Genomic DNA, 21369 nt, shown 5'->3' with positions numbered 1-21369 from the left:
CTAAGGATAACTTATCTGAGTAAAGTTGTCCCTAAGAATATTTCATGGTCAGACTATTTCAGATCTGCCCTGTCCAGCTCAGTGGCCAGTATTTTTGTGTGGTCACCTCGCATTCAAAATGTTTGAGAAATTGCATTTTAATTGCAATTATAATATAATAATATAAGTATATAAGTATTTTTTTCTGCCAGTAATGGAGCTTTAACTCAAGGCCTCTGTGTTATCCCTTAGATTTTATTGTTCAAGGCTGGCACTCTACACTTGAACCACAGCTCCACTTCCAGCTTTTTTTTTTTTTGGTGGTTAATCAGAGATAAGAGTCTCATTAACTTACTTATCCAGATTTGCTTTGAACCAAGATACTCAGATCTCAGCCTCCTAAGTAGGTAGGGTTATAGGCATGAGCTACTAGCACCTAGCTCATATAAGGTTTTTAGTTTTGTTTTTTTTCCAGTTTTGGAATTTGAACTCCGCACATCCAAAGCTAAGTGCTAGACCACTTGCATCAGGTCCCCAGCCCTTTTTGCTCTTAGGTTTTTCTTTTCTTTTTTCTTAAAAAAGTTCTTACAATTTTCTTGAGGCTGATATGAGACCATGATTCTTCTACCTCTGCCTCCTGCTTAGCTAGGATTACAGGTGTGTATCACCAATCTTGGCCTACATTTCATATAATTTTAATTAAAATTCAAATTTAAAAGTCTCCGTGTGGCTAGTGGCTCCCCCCTTGGACAACACAGATGTTGAGGTCCCCACTTACAACCTTAGCAGAAAAGGGAGCATTAAACTACAACAAGGTTGTTTTATGCATCCAAGCAGGGACAGAATGACTCAGAAATGAATCATAGCCAGGTACTGGTCGCTCACACCTGTAACCCTAACTACTGAAGAGGCTGAAATCTGAGGATCATAGCTCGAAGTCAGCCCAGGCAAGAAAATCAGTGAGACTCTTATCTCCAACTAAATACCAAAAATGTTGGAAGTGGAGCTGTGGCTCAAGTGGTAGTATACTAGCCTTGAGCTAAAAAAAGCTCAGAAGAGCCCAGACCCTCAAGCCTCAGGACTAGCACACACATGGAACAAAGGAAAGAATGAAGTGAGGGAGGGAGGGAGAGATGGAGAGAGGGAGGGAGGGAGAGTGGGAGGGAGGAGGAAGGGAAAGAGACAGAGAAAGAGAGAGGAAGGGGGTGAGAATATGGCTTACTGGTAGAATGCTTGCCTAGCATGCATGAAGCCCTGGCTTTGATGCCTCAGGACCACATAAACAGTGGCGCTGTGGCTCGAGTGGTAGAGTGCTAACCTTGAGCAAAAAGAAGCCAGGAACAGTGCTTAGGCCCTAAGTTCAAGCCCCAGGGCTGGCAAAAGAAAAGAAAAAAGAAGGGAGAGAGGGAAGGAGGAAGAGAGGGAGGAAAGAAGGAAGGAAGGAAGGAAGGAAGGAAGGAAGGAAGGAAGGAAGGAAGGAAGGAAGGAAGGAAGGAAGGAGTCACAAATCTGTGTGTTATAAGGGGCTCTCAAAGCGTGTGGGGCTGGGAATTAATGGCTTCTTTTGTAGAGAAGTTGGGAGTTAGGGACATGGCCTTCCTGGAGAGAAAAACATACCCACATCATGGACAGAGTCTTGAGAATGGTACATTTTGCATTTGTTGGGGGCACTGGGAGTTAATGGGGTTCACCAGAGAAAAAGAGCAAGGGCAAAGCCTACAGGGCCTTGCACGCAGGGAGGGGACTGCTGTGGAGAACACACAGCAGGAGTGTGCCATTGGTGTTATTGGTGACTCCCATGGTAACCTTCAGCCTACCAGCCACAGCCTCAGCCACGGGGCCTCCACTGATACCTCCCACCAATGTGGGCCTCTGAACACTGGGAGGGTGGCCTCTCACCTTCAGACTGGGGTTAGGGAATGACACTCACTCTCACCAGGCGCACAGGGGTCCTGGCCTCCATCCACACAGCTCTGTCTCTCGCTCACTGATGAAGGCTTGAGGGTGTAAATGACAAACAGCCCAACCCTGCAGGCGACAGGAAGAGCCCACATTAGTGTCTTCTCCACGATCCACACTATGGGGTTGGGGTGGGGGGGCGGGGGTTGACACTTGATTCTTTCTTAGATTCTTTCTCTTCACCATATAAAGAACTGTGAAGCAGGAGAAGCGGGAGTAGAGGCAATGTTGATTGGAAAGGGAGAATAAGATGCCAAGAGAAACTAAGGAAAGGCAACTTAGCTATTGGCAGGTTAGTATAACCCTCAGTTTGAGGGACATAGTGTAATTCTATGACCCAGACAGCACTTCTAGAGACTTCTAAAATCAGTCAAGACTCACTGGCAATGTCACTTCTGGCTCCTGTAGGTTAGATGGGGGAGAAAGAAGGGGCTAAGTGGGGGGGGGGGCCCTGCAGGAGGCGGACATGGAGGACCACCAGCTACAATGGACTGTTATGTTCTTGAACATTCTTCCATTCTAGGCACAGTAGAAATGTCCCAGCACCAGGGGACAGTGGACCAAAGCTCTGATGAGGGAACCCAGCCTTTCCACAAGCCATCCCACTCTTCTAACTCTCTGCCCAAAACAAACTTCTAGAGGGCTCCTAATTATGTTAAGTTCAATATGTAGAAAGAGAGTGAGAGATACAGAGAGTGGGATGGGTCTGTACTCCCTGCAGGAGGTGGAGGGGAGAAAGAAAGAGAGAGGAAGGAGAGAATTGAAGGAGGACTGGGTCTCTCACCTCTTGGGGAGCAGCTCTGAGGCCCTGCTCTCCCCAGGAGAGCCTGGCAAGGTACCTGAGCAAGTCCTGGATGCTGAAGTGGCTCCTCAGCTGGCAGCCTAGGATGGCAATTATGATGGGGACCTTGGAGGGGGCCAGGCGAGGGTCATTGAAGAGGAAGACGAGCTTGGGTATGAGCTGTGCCCGGTGAGCAACCTCAGCATTCCTGGGTCCCTCCCTAATGAGCCCAGGGAAAGAGGCAGTAAAAGCTTTTACTGGAATGAACCAAATTTGCTGTGTTTTTTGTTAAAGAGGTTCCCCCCCACCCCCAAACGAGGCTTGTTCTGGCCTTCTGACTCCTGCTCTCTCGGCAGCTTGTCAAGATGCCATCAGACATCCATTGAATATGTGTCTGCCAAGTGCCTGAGTCCCTGCAGCATGCCCCTCCCTCCCATCCCCTCCACCCACCCCCCCACCCCTGGGCCGGAAACTGCCTTCAGAAACAAACCCCAATTATTGACTTAAATTCCAAGCCTTTGGGAAAATGAGTACTGGCCTCAGAAAATTGAGAACAAAGATACCAGACACATACACGAGCCTCATGTGCCTCTCAGTAAGAGGTCCTCTGCGAGTTTGTCTGGGTGTGCCATCTTCCTGCCTCTCCAAACCACAAAGTGGATCCACAGGCCACAGAGTCAAAGCGGAGGGAGGGAGAACTCAAATACTTACAACACCCCATCTCCTACTTAGTCTGATCACAATCCAATTTCCAGTAAATTCCTCCTCCTACAAAGAACACAGCTCTCCGGGCAATGTGGGTTCAGGCTCTCTAGCTTGGGTACCACAGCCTTTCCCTCCTATATCCTCCCTGAGCAACCTGTTTCTCCAAGTCCTTTCTTCATAGGGCTGGGCCTCACTCTTCTCTGAATGTCCAGCATGGTGAATGGGGTATGAAATGCAGTAAGTTTCTATCAGCTATCCACTAACAAGCAACCAATGGAAAGATGTTTGAAATGCATTCAGAACTCACACTAGCCACTAGCTACTCAGGAAGCTGAGATTTGAAGATCATGGTTCAAAGACATCTGGGCAAGAAAGTCCCTGAGACTCTGATTTCCAATGAACCACCAAAAAAGCTGCTAGTAGAGCTGTGGCTCAAGTGTTAGAGCACTAGCCTTGAGCACAAAAGCTCAGGGACAGCGTCCAAGCACTGAATTCAACCCCCAAAATCAACACCAAAAAAACCCCACAAACAAACAAAGAAGAAATAGGTGCTCAATTATGAGCAGAACTGCCTGATGGTGAGGAGGCAGGAGGGCAGCATCTGGCTTCATTGCTTCCTTCTACCTTCCCAGCCTCTGGCCTGCTGTGGAAGAAAGAACCTTGTGCTAACTCCTCACCAGCCTCTAGAAGTGAAGCCATGCTCCAAGCCTGGCTATGGCATGCATGATGGTTGTGTGCATGGTCCCATGAACCCAGTCCTAGCCTAGGACTCTGGAGGGAAGCAAAAATTCTGCTCCTGCAGCACCCACTCCACAAAGGCTTCTCTCAGAGGAGCTGCCCAGCCACCAGCTGGCTGCCCCAGGAGGAGGCTGCTGAAAGGCAGCAGAGTGAAAGGAAGTGAGGCAATCTGGAGTTCAAGTTCAGATAAGACCACAAGCGCTGCCCAGCCTCAATGCAGAATCACCTATCACTGATGTAAGCCCACAGAGTCCTTTTTCGTCTTCTTTTTTTTAAATCAGTTGTAAGGCTTGTACTCAGGGCCTGGACACTGTCCCTACTTTGAGCCACAGCTCCGTCTCAGCTTTTTAGGTGGCTAATTGGAAATAAGGGTCTCATGGCCTTTCCTGCCTGGGCTGACTTCAAACTGTAATCCTCAGATCTCAGCCTCTGGAATAGCTAAAATTACAGGTATAAGCTACTAATGCCTGGCTACGAAGTTGTTTTTATAACTGCCTTCCTCTCCCTGTCTCTTTTCCCTCTTCCTTCTTCCTTTTCTACCTGCATTAAGCTAATGGATTTGCATTTTTCCCACTTGCAACCCAAAAATCCCAGAATGAATCACTGGGAGATACCCAAGTTGGGAGACAAAATGGAAGCTGGGCACTTGTAGGTCACATCATAACCCTAGCTACTCAAAAGGCTGAGCTCTGAGGATCACAATTTAAGGCTAGCCTGGGGAAGGAAAGTCCATGAGACTCTTATCTCCAATTCACCACCAAAAAGCCAGAAGTGGAGCTACAGCTTAAGTGGTAGAGTGCTAGCTTTGAGCAAAAAAAAGGACAGCACCTAGGTCCTAAGTTCAAGCCTCAGGACATACACAAAAAGAGGGGAGGTGGGAACAAAATGTGACTAGAGTAGATGTCTTTACTGGTCACACACGTGGAACCTGAAGTCAGCATGAGTCCCTGGGGCTGCAGCGGTCCCTCAGGTCTGCCCTCCTGACCCCTAAGAGTCAGGGGACAGAGCCCTAGCCCACCTGTTTAGCCTAAGCACACAGTGTTGGGCAGTGGAGGCAGCACACCCTGTCCTAGTCTCTGGGCCCCTTTTCTTGAAAACATTACATCTCAATCCAGGGCTGCCAAAATCCAGCCTACCTTGGTGACTGAAGGATTTCTGCAAAATGGGAAAAGAGAGCAAGCTCCAGGTTGTCCGCAGTGTTCATCCAGAGCTGGAAGACAGAACACAGAATAGGTGTGCTAGCAAGGCACCTGGTACCCATGCCTGTAACCCTAGCTACTCAGCGGGCTAAGATCTGAGGATAGCAGTTCAAAGCCAGCCCAGGCAGGAAAGTCCAGGAGACTCTTATCTTCAATTAACTACTACAAAGCTAGAAGTGGCGGGGTACCTTAAATGGTAGAGTGCCAGCCTTGGGCTCAAAAGCTCAGGGACAGAACCTGGGGCCTGACTTTAAGCTCCAGAACTCACACACACATACACACACACACACACACACACACACACACACACACACACACACACACACGCATGAAGGAAGTAGGGCTTGGCTTGAAAGCAGTGTAGGGTACAGCATGGTGTTATCTCCAGCCCGGAATCAACAAGACTGTCAGCTCTGGAATGAGACCTGCTCTGCTGAAAATACTCAGCAGGTAGAACAGAACCCATGGGCCAGAGTATATGGCAGGGGGAGGGGATCTCAAGCACCTCCCACTCCTCATCTGTGCCACCACCTGGAAGCTCACTGTGGTAACAGGACACTGGCATAGCCATCTCATATGTTTGCCCAGCCCTGGTCCCAAAGCCCAGGGGACCACACACCAGACACAACTCATCCGCATTGGACTTTGCAAGGCAAATAATGGACTAGGCATTATTTGAAATGAGGAAACACAGGCAAAGACATATTGGCTGAGTAACGAGTACAGTTCCACCACCCAGTGTCAAGAGTGGCAGTGGCAGCTAGGTTTTGTGCTCCATGGGACACACTGCTTACAACTTCTACATTGCAACACTGTCTTGAGTTTCCTCTATATAAAATCTGCATTTCATCGCGTGCTCCCTGCTCCTGCACAAGAGAATTGTGCATGGCACACAGATGGGAAATGCACTGTCGGAGGGTGATGCCTGCCACTCAGGTAAGGAAAATGCAGCTGCTAGTCTACCGGACAGAGTATGTGTGGTGCTTCCTGGTCCATTTCTACATCCTGCAGAGAATGCAATCATTTTACATGTCAGAATACTGACACTTCCAAAGGCTGCAAATATAAAAGCTTCTGGCACAAAGTTGTAGGAACACACTCAGGGCAGCATAAACAGCTCACACATGCCAGTAATACCTCTTGCTCAAGGCAATAGGGGCCATCAATGTAGCTTTCTTTCTCTTTCTCTCTCTCTCTCTTTCTTTTTTTCTTTCTTTCATGCCAGTCCTGGGGCTTGAACCACAGGGCCTGGGCACTGTCTCTGAGCTTTTGTTCTCAAGACTGGTACTCTACCACTTCAGCCATAGCTCCACTTCCAACTTCTTGGTGGTTAATAGAGATAAGGGTCTCACAGATTTGTCTGCCTGGGCTTTCCTGGAATGGCAGTCCTCAGATCTCAGCCTCCTGAGTAGCTAGGATTATAGGCGTAAGCCACTGGCACCTGGCTAGCATCTTTCTTTCATTCACAGGGAGATACATTTCAAGACATTCCATAGGTGCCTGACATATCAATACCATAAAATCTATCTATGAAGTTTATCAATGGGTATTATAGGAAGTTAACAATCATAACTAATAATCATATAGGCTAATCATATTAAAATACTATAATAGAAGTGTTTAATTTGATGCATTGTTTATTTCTGGAATTTTCTGTTCATATTTTTAGGCTCCACTTGTCAGAGGTTAGCTAAGGGGAAAGCCCAGATAAGGAGTGATTACTGCATTTTCATTTAGTAGGGGAGGTTCAGAGAGACTCACTCAGTCGGCAGAGACTGGTTTCCACGTCTGAGCCTTTGAGCCGTGAAACTCATTCTCTCACCTCCACGTTTCAACATGGACAGCAGACAGAGACCCACAGGGTCAATTCCTAGCTACACCAGGAACAAGCAAGCGTCCATCCTCTTTTGGAGGAGGAAACGTAAAAGAGTCCCACTGGACCAGAGTATTTCAGAAAGCCCGTGGGTGCACAGACCAGACCTCTCCACCCCAAGGCCTAAGTAGCTCAGTACCACAAAGTGGGTATGAAATACAGATCAATTCAATTGTTTTTAAGGAATGAAAGTAAAATAAAGCAATGTAAAGGAAATGCATTGCACTTAAGCCAGAAACAGGTTGACAGATTTCCAGCCCTTATAAGCCACAGGCTGATATTCTCTGCCCCACCCCTCTCTTCTCTTTACTTCTCTCTCTAACTCCTTCTCCACTTTTCTCTCTTTCATTTCCCTCTCCCTTTCCACACATCCCCTCCTTGAACTCAGGAACTCAGGGCTTGGATGCTGTCCCTGAGCTTCTTTGTGCTCAAGGCTAGCACTCTACTTGAACCACAGCTCCACTTCCAGCTTTTTGTTGGTTAATTGGAGATGAGTCTCATAGGCTCTCCTGCCAGAGCTGGCTTCACACTATAATCATCAGATCTATCTCCCAAGTTGCTAGGATTATAGGCATGAGCCACTGATGGCAAGCAAAGAAAGTAAATTTTTAAGTGCATGGGGAAAGCGAAATACAAGTGCTGTCTATAATAGGATTTGTAATCACAAAATAGAGGAATCTAAGAATAATCTAACAAGAGAAGAGCAGGAAGAAGCCAGGAACTCTGACCTCAGAATAGCACGTACATATGTTTGTAATGAAAATTCCTAAATAGATGCCCACTCTCCCCACTTCTATTCAACATAGTGCTGGAATCCCCAGCCATAGCAATAAGGCACGAAGAGGGCATTAAGGGGATCCACATTGGAAAAGAGGAAATCAAACTATCCCTATTCGCAGATGACATGATCTTATATCTGAAGGACCCAAAAAACTCAGTCCCCAAACTCCTACACCTAATAAACCATTTTGGCAAAGTAGCAGGTTACAAAATCAACCCACAAAAATCATCAGCTTTTCTGTACAGCAGCAATGTACAAGCAGAAAAGGAAATTATGGAAATAATACCATTTGCAATAGCTAAACAAAGAATAAATTACCTAGGGATTAACCTAACCAAAGACACAAATGACCTATTTAATGAGAACTATAAAAATCTAAAAAAAGAAATAAAAGAGGACACCAGGAGATAGAAAGACCTCCCATGTTCATGGGTAGGCAGAATCAATATAGTGAAAATGGCCATATTGCCCAAAATGTTATACAAATTCAAAGCAATCCCCATCAAAATCCCAGCTACATTCTTTACTGAGATAGAGAAAACAACTCATAAATTCATATGGAACAACAAAAGACCTAGAATAGCTAAAGCAATTCTAGGCAAAAGAAGCAGCACAGGAGGGTATTAGAGCTAGGAAACTGAAAGGGAATACCAAAATCGAGAGACACAAGGCAAAAAGACAAACTACTACAAAAGCAATACTTGCAAAACTGTTTGGTGTAAATCAACTGAACAACTCATGGCGGGGAAAGGGAAAGGGAGAGGGAGGAGGGGGGAATAAGGGAGGAGGTAACAAACAGTACAAGAAATGTATCCAATGCCCAACGTATGAAACTGTAACCTCTCTATACATCAGTTTGACAATAAAAATTAAAAAAAAAAAGAAAGAAGCAGCACAGGAGGTATCACAATACCAGATTTCAAGCTCTATTATAGAGCCATCATAACAAAAACAGCCTGGTACTGGCATAAAAGCAGACCTGAAGATCAATGGAATAGGATAGAAGACCCAGAAATAAAGCCACATTCTTACAGTCCGCTGATATTTGACAAAGGAGCTGAAGACATACAAAAACATACATACATACCAAAAAAACCATAGCCTCTTCAACTACTGGTGCTGGGAAAACTGGGTAGCCACATGTAGAAAACTCGAAGTAGACCCTAGCCTATCACCATGCATCAAGGATCAACTCAAAATGGATTAAGGAACTCATTATCAGACCTGAAACCCTGAAACTACTGAAGGACAGAATAGGAAAGACACTGGAACTTATAGGCACAGGTAGGAACTACCTGAACAGAGTCCCAGGGGCACAACAGATAGGGGAGAGACTTGACAAATGGGACTACTGCAAAATAAAAAGTTTCTGCACAGCTAAAGACATAGCCACTAAACTAGAAAGACAGCCAACCATATGGGAAAGGATCTTCACCAGCACAGCAACAAAGGCCTAATATTCATCATCTATGGAGAACTCAAGAAACCAATCCCCTCCAAACCCAGTAAACCAATTATTAAATGGGCAAAGGAGATAAAGAGAGTCTTTACAGGAGAAGAAATAAAAATGGCAAAGAAACATATGAGGAAATGTTCAACATCCCTGGCAGTAAAAGAAATGCAAATAAAAACAACCCTGAGATGCCACCTTACTCCAGTTAGAATGGCCTATACTCTGAACTCAGGCAACAACAAATGCTGGAGGGGATGCAGGGAAAGAGGAACCCTTCTCCACTGTTGGTTGGGAATGCAAACTAGTACAACCACTTTGGAGAATAGAGTGGAGGTTCCTCAAAAAGCTCAGCATAGATATACCCTATGACCCAGCCATACCACTCCTAGGCATCAAAAAGACATCTGCACATCCATATTTATCACTGCTCAATTCACAATAGCCAAAATATAGAAACAACCCAGATGCCCCACTACAGATGAATAGACCCAAAAAAATGTGGTGCCTGTACACAATGGAATACTACATAGCTTTTAGAAATGATAAAATATTGGTATTTGCAGGGAAATGGTCAGATCTTGAGCAAATAATGTTGAGTGAGACAAGACTAGAACAGAGAACAAAGGCACATGGTCTCCTTGATATATGATTGTTGGGGGGAGGGGGGAGAACAGTAGAGACCATGTCTGCAAAATAACAAACTTCTTTTCAAATGGTATTTCCACATGTTTGGGTCAGCCACTTTACATTATGTGTTTAAACAAAAACAATTACTAAACATAAAAAGGTCTAGGATAGACCTATCAGAGGATCACAATAGCTCAACAGCTATGTACATATGATTATATAAGATAAGGATAAGAAAAAGAACTCCAAGAGAAGGACACAGGAGGACTTTATTGTTGTCATTATGTTTAATGTTCCAGGTGAATTTCCTTTGGCATACCCCATGTGGTTACTGTATATGATTTTGGTATACTGGGTATTGTATATATACTTACTTGAACTAAGGAAGGGAAAGAAAAATGAGGGAGGGTGTAACAAATATGACAAGAAATGTACTCACTACCTTATTATATAACTATACCCCCTCTGTACATCACCTTGTCAATAAAATTTAATTTAAGAAAAAAAATTCCTAAATAAGTTCCCAATGTGAGAAAAATTAAGACTCAAAGCATCTAAGGTGAGCTGAGCACTGGTAGCTTGTGCCTGTAATCCTAGCTAATCAGGAGTCTGCGATCTGAGGATTACACTTCAAAGACAGCTCAAGCAGGAAAGTCTATGAGTCTCTCATCTCCAATTAACCTCTGAAAAAGCCAGCAATGGAGCTGTGGATCAAATGGTAGAGCATTAGCCCAAAGGAGAGAAGAGGGAAGGAGAAGAGAGGGGAGGGGAGGGAAGGGGAAAGGGGAAAGAGGAAAGGGGAAAGGAGAAATGAGAAAGGAAAAGGAAGGGGGAAGGGAAAGAAGAGGAAAGGAAAAAAAGCTCAGGGACAGAGCCCAAGCCCCCGAGTTCAAGTTCTAGGACCAGCACATGTGCATGTGCACACACGTGCATGCACGCACGTACACACCCACACCCACACACAAGAATGGAGACTCAGAGAGGTCAAGGGAGTTGTTCAAGGCCACACAATCAGAAGCAACATGGTTTAACTATAAACCTAGGCCTCTGAGGTCCAGAGTTCTTGTGATTTTTGTTTTTCCTTCTTATTGCCATACCACGACTATGAAGGGAGCTAAGCCACTGGGCTTAGCGGAAACACCCTACTCTCTTCTAGTTCTCTCTCTCTCTCTCTCTCTCTCTCTCTCTCTCTCTCTCTCTCTCGCTCTCTCTCTCTCTCTCTCACACACACACACACACACACACACACACACACACACCCTCCTAAGGACCAATCTCTGGTTTACCTCAAAGCTGCAGAGGATGTGCTGGAAGACACCCATGTTGGTGATGGAAGATGGCCTGAAGCCCAGCTCTGCAGTGCCAGCCACAGAGAGGATGAGCTGGAAGACACGGTGGTTTAGAAGCGAGGTCTTCTTCCTCAGGAGAAACGCCATTATCTGGAATGACCCAAAGCCAGAGCAGTCCAAGGATGAGCAAACACATGGCTAGGCCTCTTTCCTGTGCCTGTCCCCTCCGACAGCACCCAGTGTCAACCCACACTACAAACTCCTACTCGCTAGAGCCAGCATCCCGCCATGCTCACAGAAGAGTGGCACTTCCTGAGGGTCCACCTTGACTTCTGTCCTCCCCTGAATCTCTTCCCTAGCTTCTCCAAATGCCACTCGGCTGGTTTCCTCCTCTGACCCATCAAACTGCAGCCACCAGCTGTGAAATTCTGTCACACCCACCAGCTAGCAAGCCGCAAGCCATTTCACGGTAGAAACTCTGGGATGCCAACAAGACACATAGTTGCCCAAACCTAGAGATTAGGGAGATGTATTTCATCCAGTCACACATCCCTGTTGACCTACACTACACAAGACAGGCTGCAGAGCCATCCACTAGCATCTGGGTCCTTACCCATGGCATGGCTCACCTTGAGCAGCTCAGTTCTCTACTTCCTGTCCCTGTCCTCCCATCCCCATCCTCTCCCAATATGCCTTTGGGAAGGTTGTGGTCAGCTGATACATATTTTCTCAGACGGTTCTGGTCACTTTTTTGTGTGTGCCAGTACTGGGACTTAACCCTCAGGGCACTGTGCCTTAGCTTTGTTACTCAATGAACTTTACCACTTAAATCCCTCCTCCTTTTCTGGGTTTTGATGGCTAGTTGGGGATAAGAGTCTCATAGACTTCCTGCCCATGCTGGTTTCAAACTGCAATCCTCAGATCTCCACTCCTGAGTAGCCAAGAGAACAGGCTACTGGTGCCAGCCTGGTCACCTTTTGTGTTTGTTTGTTTGTTTTGACATAGTTGTAATATGATTTCTCTTTCATTCCCACCAAGCATGATAAGGATGCAATTTTATTTCTCTTTTTTTTCTTTTTTCTATGCATCATGGGGCTTGGACTTGGGACCTGGGTGCTGTCCCTGGGTTCTTTTGCTCAAAGCTAATGCTCTACCACTTGAGACACAGTGCCAATTCCAAAGATGCAATTGTCCACTGCGTCTGCCCAGTCCTACTCCTTCAAGCTCCTGTCCCGGCCACCTTCTTACCAGGCAGGGGTTACTCCAGGGATGTGGCCATGTCTCACTGGAGCTCATCAACTGCACTAACAACACACCACTATCCCTGGTTAGTCCCTGGATAGTGTACACATGAGAAAGCCATTTCCTGAGCACTTACTGTAGGTCAGGCATAATTCTAAACCCTTCTAGTGTATGGAATCGGGCAATCCACACTGTGGTCTGATTATCACAAGAAGTCTGACAGCCAGATCTTACAGGTAGGGAAACCAAGGCGATGGGGGCAAACAATGCTACAGGGAAAGTATCAAGTTATATAAAAATCCCAGAGTCTGGCTCTGAATCCTCGGCTCTCAGCCACAGTGCAAGAGACAAAGTAAAGAGATCAAATGATCCTGGAAATTTCCAGAAGCCACAAATAAGTGACTATCCTCTGCTCTACACAGGGCTCTTTGTGTGTGTGTGTGTGTGTGTGTGTGTGTGTGTGTGTGTGTGTGTGTGTGTGTGTGTGTGTGTGTGTGTGCGCGCGCGCGCGCGCATGTGCACTAATCCTAAGGCTTGAACTTAGGTCCTGGGCACTGTCCTTGAGCTTCCTTCGCTCAAGGCTGGCACCCTATTTCTTGAGTCACAGTGCCACTTCTGGCATTTCTGTGATCAACTAATTGGAGATAAGAGTCTCAGGGACTTTCCTTCCTGGGCTGGCTTTGTATCATGAACCTCAGATCTCAGCCTCCTGAATAGCTAAGATTACGGGCATGAGCCACCAGCACACAGCAACACATAGCTCTTCTTATACTAGCCGTCATTGAGCTCTTCTCTGTTATAACAATGCCAGACTCAGAGGGCTCCGAGCCACTCCTTCACAATGGCGTCACCTCAGAGAGAATGTTGCCAGGATAGGTGAGGTGACAGTGCTTGGGGAGTCCCAAGCTCAGTGGAGGAGGACAAAGTTACCTGGTATCCACAGATATGCTGCATCAGGCGGTCACACATGGCGTTGCTGGTCAGGACTGAGTGTAGGACTTTCACAGCTGCGTACATGGTGTGGTCATCTGTTGCTAAGGAGATGAGGCCCAGGAGAATGGCTGGTCCTCCAATGAAGTCCAGGCTGCTGGCAGCAGGGCTGGAGTGAAACACCCTCACCCCTGCACAGAATCAAGAGGGCATTTCATCAACTCATCACAGCTATACCGCAGTAATACAGGTCCTGGAGGCATACAAGGCTAGGGGAGCTGCTGTGCTTCTCACTTCGCAGAACAGGGGCCAGTGCAGTGGGTCAGGCTGGGAGGAGAGATATGGGCTTGAGTGTCTCAGGTGGCTGAAGGGTCCTATATGGGACCTGTCTTTATCACCAAACAACCCAAAGGCTCTGTTTGTCACCTTTGTGTGTCACCTTTGTGTAGAATCCACAGTGCTGACCCAGCCAGAAGCACCTTGGTTTCCTGGCTGGTCAGATTAACTTCTGGCCCTTCCTTGTTCTCTGGATCCTGCTAGGCTAGACCCTGGCCAGGTGCTCTGCTGGGCTCTTGCTCTATCACATGGGGACAGGAAGTTGCTGCCTGGCATTTGCACTCAACCACAACCACTGCCTCTACTCATCATGTTCCCTGGACAGTTCTCTAGTCATATATGGTCACCATCCTGGTTAGTCACTGAGCTCAGTCACAATTGCCATATGCAGCAGAAAGAACTGATCTGGGTGGTTACTCTTTGGCTAGGATTTTTTTGTTTGGTTATTGGTTCATTTTTGGGTTGAAGGGGGATGTTTGTTTCTTTGTTTTATGCCCAAACTGGGGCTTGAACTCAAGAGTGCTGTTTCTTGGTTTCTTCTGCAAAAGGCCAGTGCTCTACCACTTGAGCCACATCTCCACTTCTGGCTTTTTGCTGGTTAGCCGGAAATAAGAGCCTCAATGACTTTCCAGCCTGGGCTGGCTTCAAACCACAATCCTCAGACCTCAGCCTCCTGAGTAGCTAGGATTACAGGTGTGAGCCACCAGCACTCTTTTTTTTTTTTTTTTTTTTTTTTTTTTTTTTTTTTGCCAGTCCTGGGCCTTGGAGTCAGGGCCTGAGCACTGTCCCTGGTTTCTTTTTGCTCAAGATTAGCACTTTGCCACTTGAGCCACAGTGCCACTTCTGGCCATTTTCTGTATAGGTGGTGCTGGGGAATCAAACTCAGGGCTTCATGTATATGAGGCGAGCACTCTTGCCACTAGGCCATATCCCCAGCCCCCACCAGCACTCTTTGAATAAGTTTATTCCCCTGCCTCTCCCCTTCCCACCCTGACTCCCCAGCATGCTCTATCCAGCCTGTGCTGCCAGAATTGTAGAGTGCAAAAGCCATTCATCCCAAAGAGCAGTGGAGCTTCACTGCCTGGCTTACCTAACTGGCCCACAGCAACAGCTCCAAGGGTCCGGAGAGATCCTGAGAGGTGTCCAGCACAATTTCTCAGCAAGAACACAGGCACAGCATTGTCACGAGATGAAATATTCATCTAGAAGACGTGATGACAATTAGTCTGATGAAACTATTGGTAAAGATGGGGTGTGGGTCATGAGCTCCTGGAGGACAGGAATCCAAGGCCTGGTCCCAGTGCTGGCACACCATGAGCAATGATGAGTGGATGGATACTACTTAAGCCAGGGTTGAGAGACTGAAGGCAAAATGTGGGCCCCCTGCCCTGTTTGCACAAATGTAAGTAGACTTACTTACTCAAATGTAAGTAGACTTACCTTACTTAGGCAGTCTGCATAATTAAGAGAGAGGAGCTAGTTGAGCACCAGTGGCTCATGCCTATAAACCTAGCTATTCAGGAGGCTGAGACTGAGGATTGAAGGTTTGTTTGAAGCCATCTTGGGCAGAAAAGTCCTGAGATGCTTATCTCCAATAAACTATTCAGAAAGAGCCGGAAGTGGTACTGTGGCTCAAGTGGCAGAGAGCTAGCCTTAAGCAAAAAGAAGCTTGGGGACAGCGCCCAGGCCCAGAGTACAAGCCACAGGACTGGAGAGAGAGAGAGAAAGAGAGAGAGACAGAGACAGAGAGACAGAGAGAGAGACAGAGAGACAGAGACAGGGAGACAGAGAGACAGAGAGAGAGAGAGAGAGAAAGACACAGAGACAGAGACAGACAGACAAAGAGAGAGGGAGAAGTGGAGAGAAAGAAGCTGATGAGGGCAGGAAGAACTCACAGACACCTTCAGGTGAAACACTATTATCAAAACAAGACCCAGTACTTCCTCAGTTCTAATTTCAGAGGAGCAGAAAGAAAGAAGTGGTGGTCTCCTCCACTGCAAAGCATATTTTACACCCAGGCTCAGCAAGATCTAGTTCCTGACTCCTAATCCCTGCTTTGGGGAAACAGTAAAAAGAATATAAACTCACCTTGACAATAAAATTTTTTGAAAGGATATAAACTAACCAGCCAAATTTCAACAGCATTAAAAGCCAAAGAGATCTTTATGCAAGAATTAAACATCCTCATTTACAAAGGTATTTGCCTGTTTTTCAAGTTTACTATTTAAAAAAAAATCACAAGGCTGGCACTGATGGCTCAACCTTGTAATCAGAAGACTGATCAGCTGTGATTACAGTTTGAAGCTAGCTAACGCAGAAAAATCCATGAGACACCAATCTAAAAGAAAAGACAAAAATAAGCCAGCTACCAATGGCTTGTAACCTGTAATCCTAGCTACCCAGGAATGCTGAGATCTGAGGATCCCAGTTCAAAGCTAGCCTGGTAGGAAAGTACGTAAGACTTTTATCTCCAATTAATCACCAAAAAGCTGAAATAGAGTTGTAGTTCAAGTAGTATAGTGATATCCTTGAGCAAAAGAACTCAGGGACAGTACCCTGACCCCCAAACTCCAGGACAGGCACCAAAAACACTTCAAGAAGCAAGGCTGGTGGTATCACTCAAGTAGCAGCGTGTCAGCCTAGCAAGCACAAGATCCTGAGTTGAAACTCTGATACCACCAAAAAACAAAAACAAAAACAAAAAAAAACAGAGCAACTCAAAAACCATTGTGCAGATTTGGGTCAGTAGTATTCTGAAGGAAGAGCAGTAGTTTCTCTGTTACTGAAATCTCTGTTACTGAAATCAATCCATCTCTTCTTGTTGTACAGGAAGAGTACCTGCTTTCTCCTCTGAGTAATTATAAATAAAAGATTTAATCCTGGGTGGTGCTAATAGATGGAGAAGCACAGGACATTTTAATGAATGAAGTGGGAGGTATGCAGGCATAGATAGCCATCTACAAATGGACATACATGAATTAGAGCTTACTCAGGCACTGGAAGCTGAAACAAGCTATACGATCAAAGTTCCGATAGTGAACAGCAAGTAGGGTTTGAAACTGTACCTCCTTGGCGATCAGGCGGCTGTCCACCTCATTGTAGATGCTTCTGATGTTTGCTATACTGGTGGTAGAGGAGCTGGACACATGAAGACCAAAGGAAACCTTTTCCTCTGCAACCAGGGGTATAGCTTCACTGTCTGAGTCCTCTCCTATAGCAACATAGCTTTAATCAGTCCTTGACTCTTTCATAGAGAAGGAAATCAATCCTCAAACAAATATCTACAGTCCTCTGGTGCCAGTGGATCACATCTATAACCCTAGCTATTCAGGAGGCTGAGATCTAAGCACTGCAGTTCAAAGCCAGCCTGAACAGAAAAGTCCTTCAGACTCTAATCACTAATTAACCACAAGAAAAAAGAAGTGAAGATGTGGCTCAAGTGGTAGATTGCCTTGAACAAAAAAAAAAAAAATCTAAGGACCGGCACCCTAAGTTCAAGCCCCAGGACTAGCATAAAAATAAAATGTATTAAAATACTGCCACACAACAAGGTGATCATTAAAAGGATACTTTCATGTTTTTAATGTTGTGTTTATTTATTTATTTTGCCAGTGGGACTCAGGGCCTGAGCACTGTCCCTAGCTTCTTTTTGCTCAAGGCTAGTATGCTACTGCTTGAGCCACAACACCACTTCCAGCTTTTTCTGTTTATGTGGTACTAAGGAATCCAACCCAGGGTTTTGTGCATGCTAGGCAAGCACTCTACCGCTAAGCCACATTCCCAGCCCATGTTCTATGTTTTTGCATACATGTTGTATTGTCTGTATTCACCCTAGCTGACCTCTTACGCCCAAAAGAACAATAAAAACAGAGAAACCCTTCAAAATGACCCTTTTAGGAAATAAAGGTGTTTCAGGTAGAAATTACCAGAGTATAAAACATCTATCTGAGCCAGGCACTGGTGGTGGTGGCTCATACCTGTAATCCTAGCTAACTGGTTCAAAGCCAGCTTAAGTAGAAAAGTCCATAAGACTCTTATCTCCAACTAACCACACAAAAGTAAAGCTGTAGTTCAAGTGGTAAAGTGCTAGCCTTGAGCACAAAAGCCCTAGGAACAGATAAAATAACAACAAAAAACCAATCTACCAACTGAAAAAAAACCCAACTTCTACAAAAGGGAATAAGCTGGGCTGAAAGGCCTAGTATTTTTCTGGGAGTGAACATCCTGCCTACAATTAGTACACTGGTTTTGCAAGTGAATAAGAGCCCAACACAATGAGTATAGGATCAGTGAAACTTGACCTAGACCCATCGCTCTGGTCAATGCCATTTGCCACAGGAAATGAAGTTCAAACAAGACAAGGGTTTGGAGACAGAAAACACTCAACAGCACTCAATTGCCCTTCACCACACACAAGGCCTCTATGCGGGGATGCATTTATCATTCTTCCCAGATGGGAACTGACCCCCTTGACTTAACAGAGCTCAGAGAGCAATGCCCCCTGCTTGAACAGCCAACAATCAATAATGAAAATGTGGATGTTTTGTCTGCCTGTTTAATAATTGAAGACAACACTATACTTTAGTTAAAAAGCTTCTTCATTAAAAGGAATGTAACTTATTTATATCATGCCTCTCTCCCTTTGTTTGCCGATGGTAGTACCCACCCACCCTCTTCCATTAGATGCTTACGGAATTGAAACCTAAAGGATATTGTTGTTTCCTTTTTTGTGACATTTTTGGTTGGGTTGTAAATATATAATGATCCAATTACAAAGGCTTTCCCTAATGATTGACCTGTGCTGACTTAATTCTTTTTTTAAAAAAATTATTCTTTTGGTATCTTAAAGCAGTTGTAGGAGTTACCATTCAACCAATCCTTTTATAAGTGCAATGCATCTTGATCCATGTCACCCATTTCATCATTCTCCCCCATCCTTCCCAATCAATCCACCCTTCCTCTAAATTTTCTTAGTATCATGGATATACATTGAATATTATGACTGCATTCTCCCCCTTCCTTCCTCTCTTCCTGCATCTACTACCCCCCCACACACACCTCTCAAGTACCAGTTTCCTGGTATTTGTTTTGTTGGACTGTGAGTTCTTTTCTAAGGAATTACATTTGAATTCTCCCCCGCACATTCCATACTTAGGCTAATACATTTGTGTTTACTTGCATATAACCCTGATGTACTTACTTGTACATTTATAAATTAGTTCTAATTTCTACATATGTGAGAGAACATGCGTATTTTGCCTTTCTAGGCCTGATTTACATAATAATTTTTTCCAGTATCTATACATTTCTTTGTAAATGGTATGCTATTGTTCTTTCTAATGGCTGAATAAAATGTGGTATATATACCACATCTGAGGGGCATCTAGGTTGTTTTTATACCTTGGTTATGGTGAACAGTACAGCAATGAACATGGTTGTGCAAGTAGATTTATGCTATAAATAACTAGAAGTCCATTTAAAAGCTATCAAAACACTCCGTACCTTGAGCATATACCGCTTGAAAGTTACCACAGTATCTTGGGCCAAGTTTGATAATAACTTCTAGAGTATCCACTGATATGGTTTCATCAAAGAGGTATGCAGGGCCAAGACGCCAGACTAATGATGACTTGTGTTTCCAAACTCTTGGGGTTCCAACATAGCCATAAACATCCACAAATGAAGATGGATCCATTGAAAGGAAAGGTCCTGGTAAGGCCTGAATATACAGCATCTGTTAAAATATGAAGGACAGAAGGAGTAAGTGGTGTTGAACCTCAGAATCAATCAAGCAAATGTCTAATGATAGGGCATTTTGAACCTCATTCTCGTTTCAAAATAGAACTTTATTTTTATCTAAAGATTCAGCAACTGAAATCCAAGTAATATGCAGCAAAACAACCTGTAAAATGTAGATAAAAGTTAAACACCCATGATCCCTGTGGAGACAATTTTGATAAGAAATATCAAAAGAAATACGAAGTCCATTTCCCTTTTATCAGTCATCCCACTAAGAACTTTAGTGTCTATTAATAAACTTTCACACACTCACAATACTTATACAGCTTAGAAAAAAAAATGGTCATGGAGTTTTGGGGTTTTTTTGGCCAGTGCTGGGCCTTGGACTCAGTGCCTGAGCACTGTCCCTGGCTTCTTTTTTTTTGTTCTTCCCAAGGCTAGCACTCTCCCACTTGAGCCACAGCGCTGGCCATTTTCTATATATGTGGTGCTGGGGAATCGAACCCAGGGCTTCGTGTATACAAGGCAAGCACTCTTGCCACTAGGCTATATTCCTAGCCCCAGAATTTTTTTTTTTGGGGTCTGTCATGGGGCTTCAAGTCAGGGTCTGGGTGCTGTCCCTGAGCATTTTTGCCCAAGGCTAGCACTCTTCCACTTTGAGCCACAGTGTTACTTCCAGTTTTCTGGTGGTTAATTGGAGATAAGAGTCCCCCAGACTTTCCTGCCTGAGCTGGCTTTGAACTGTAATCCTCAGATCTCAGTCTCCAGAGTAGCTAAGATTTCAGGCATGAGTCACCAGTGCCTGGCCAGCTTAGTGTTTCTTAACCTAAGAAGCTGTGCCCCTCAAAGGTACATTAGACTGGAGAAATTTTTGGTGGTCACAATGGGGACAGGTTGAGATAGATTTGCTATGACATCTAGCATCTAATTAAACACTTACTAAACACAGACAAAACAGGCTTCCACCATAAAGATTTTATTGTCCCTAAATGTCAACAGTACACAAGCTGAAAAACTTGAACTGAGGCACTCCATTCTGGCTGCATATTAGAACAAGGAAAATGTGAGCATGCCACTGACTGGTCAGATTATCCAACTCTCAGCAGCTGGGATGCCACTGTTCTGGGATATAGGCTACATTCAACTAAAAAGGCTACATCGCTGAGTGCTGGTAGTCATGCCCATTAATCTAGCTACTCAGGTAGCTGAAATCTGAGCACCACAGCTCAAAGATAGCTTGGGCATAAAAGTCTATGAGACTCTTGTCCAATGAAACACACAAAAAAATGGAAGTGGGACTGTGGCTCAAATAGTAGAGCACCAACTTTGAGAGAAAAAGCTCAGACAAGTGCCTAGACTCTGAGTTCAAGCCCCAGGATTGTAGATATTCTCTCTGGAACCTCGGTGGAAGCCCAGCTGCCTTCACAGTCCTCTGGACCCCCTCGCCAACCTCCTAAGGCCCTTTGACAAGGGCTGCTCATTCAGCATCCTGCCAGCTCTTGGTCTCCATGCCCTGGGTATCTCCTTTATCTTTTTTGTCTCAAGTTGGAAAGGGCTGTTGGTGTCTTACTCCTAAGGGACTTTATACACTCCTGTCTTGGCCTTGACAGGACACTTCTAGAAAAGTCCTACCTAGGCCTTCCTGGGGAATCTGCTCTTCAAAGTGCTTTGTGCACTCCAGAAGCCTTCTTATGATTTTCTTACAGAGTTGGCTCAGGAGGAGATTGTGTTAGATATC

The 21369-nt window shown here is 45.1% G+C and overlaps 1 protein-coding gene and 1 long non-coding RNA gene across 3 annotated transcripts in view; one reads left to right on the top strand and one right to left on the bottom strand.

Moving 5' to 3' along the window:
• The window catches only part of Wdfy4 (WDFY family member 4), a 268449-nt gene that overhangs the window by 172774 nt on the left and 74306 nt on the right, over positions 1-21369 (bottom strand). For both annotated transcript variants that reach the window (XR_007209958.1, XM_048339220.1), the window contains exons 20-27: positions 19395-19626; positions 16958-17103; positions 14983-15094; positions 13557-13747; positions 11382-11534; positions 5299-5372; positions 2778-2939; positions 1910-2007 (exon numbers count right to left, since the gene is read on the bottom strand). Coding sequence is in view for 1 of the 2 variants with exons in the window: in XM_048339220.1 (XP_048195177.1) it covers positions 1910-2007; positions 2778-2939; positions 5299-5372; positions 11382-11534; positions 13557-13747; positions 14983-15094; positions 16958-17103; positions 19395-19626 (1168 nt within the window). In the remaining variant the exon portion in view is untranslated. The remainder of the gene's footprint in view (positions 1-1909; positions 2008-2777; positions 2940-5298; positions 5373-11381; positions 11535-13556; positions 13748-14982; positions 15095-16957; positions 17104-19394; positions 19627-21369) is intronic.
• On the top strand, positions 2296-8226 carry LOC125346554. Its single transcript, XR_007209960.1, has 4 exons — positions 2296-2307; positions 2488-2493; positions 6699-6706; positions 8009-8226. It is a non-coding gene; the product is annotated as an uncharacterized LOC125346554 (long non-coding RNA).

The sequence above is a fragment of the Perognathus longimembris genome, chromosome 2 (assembly GCF_023159225.1).
Source record: "Perognathus longimembris pacificus isolate PPM17 chromosome 2, ASM2315922v1, whole genome shotgun sequence".
NCBI lineage: Eukaryota > Metazoa > Chordata > Mammalia > Rodentia > Heteromyidae > Perognathus > Perognathus longimembris.
The sequence above is the reverse complement of the archived record's forward strand: the minus strand, read 5'-3'. Positions and strand labels throughout refer to the sequence as shown.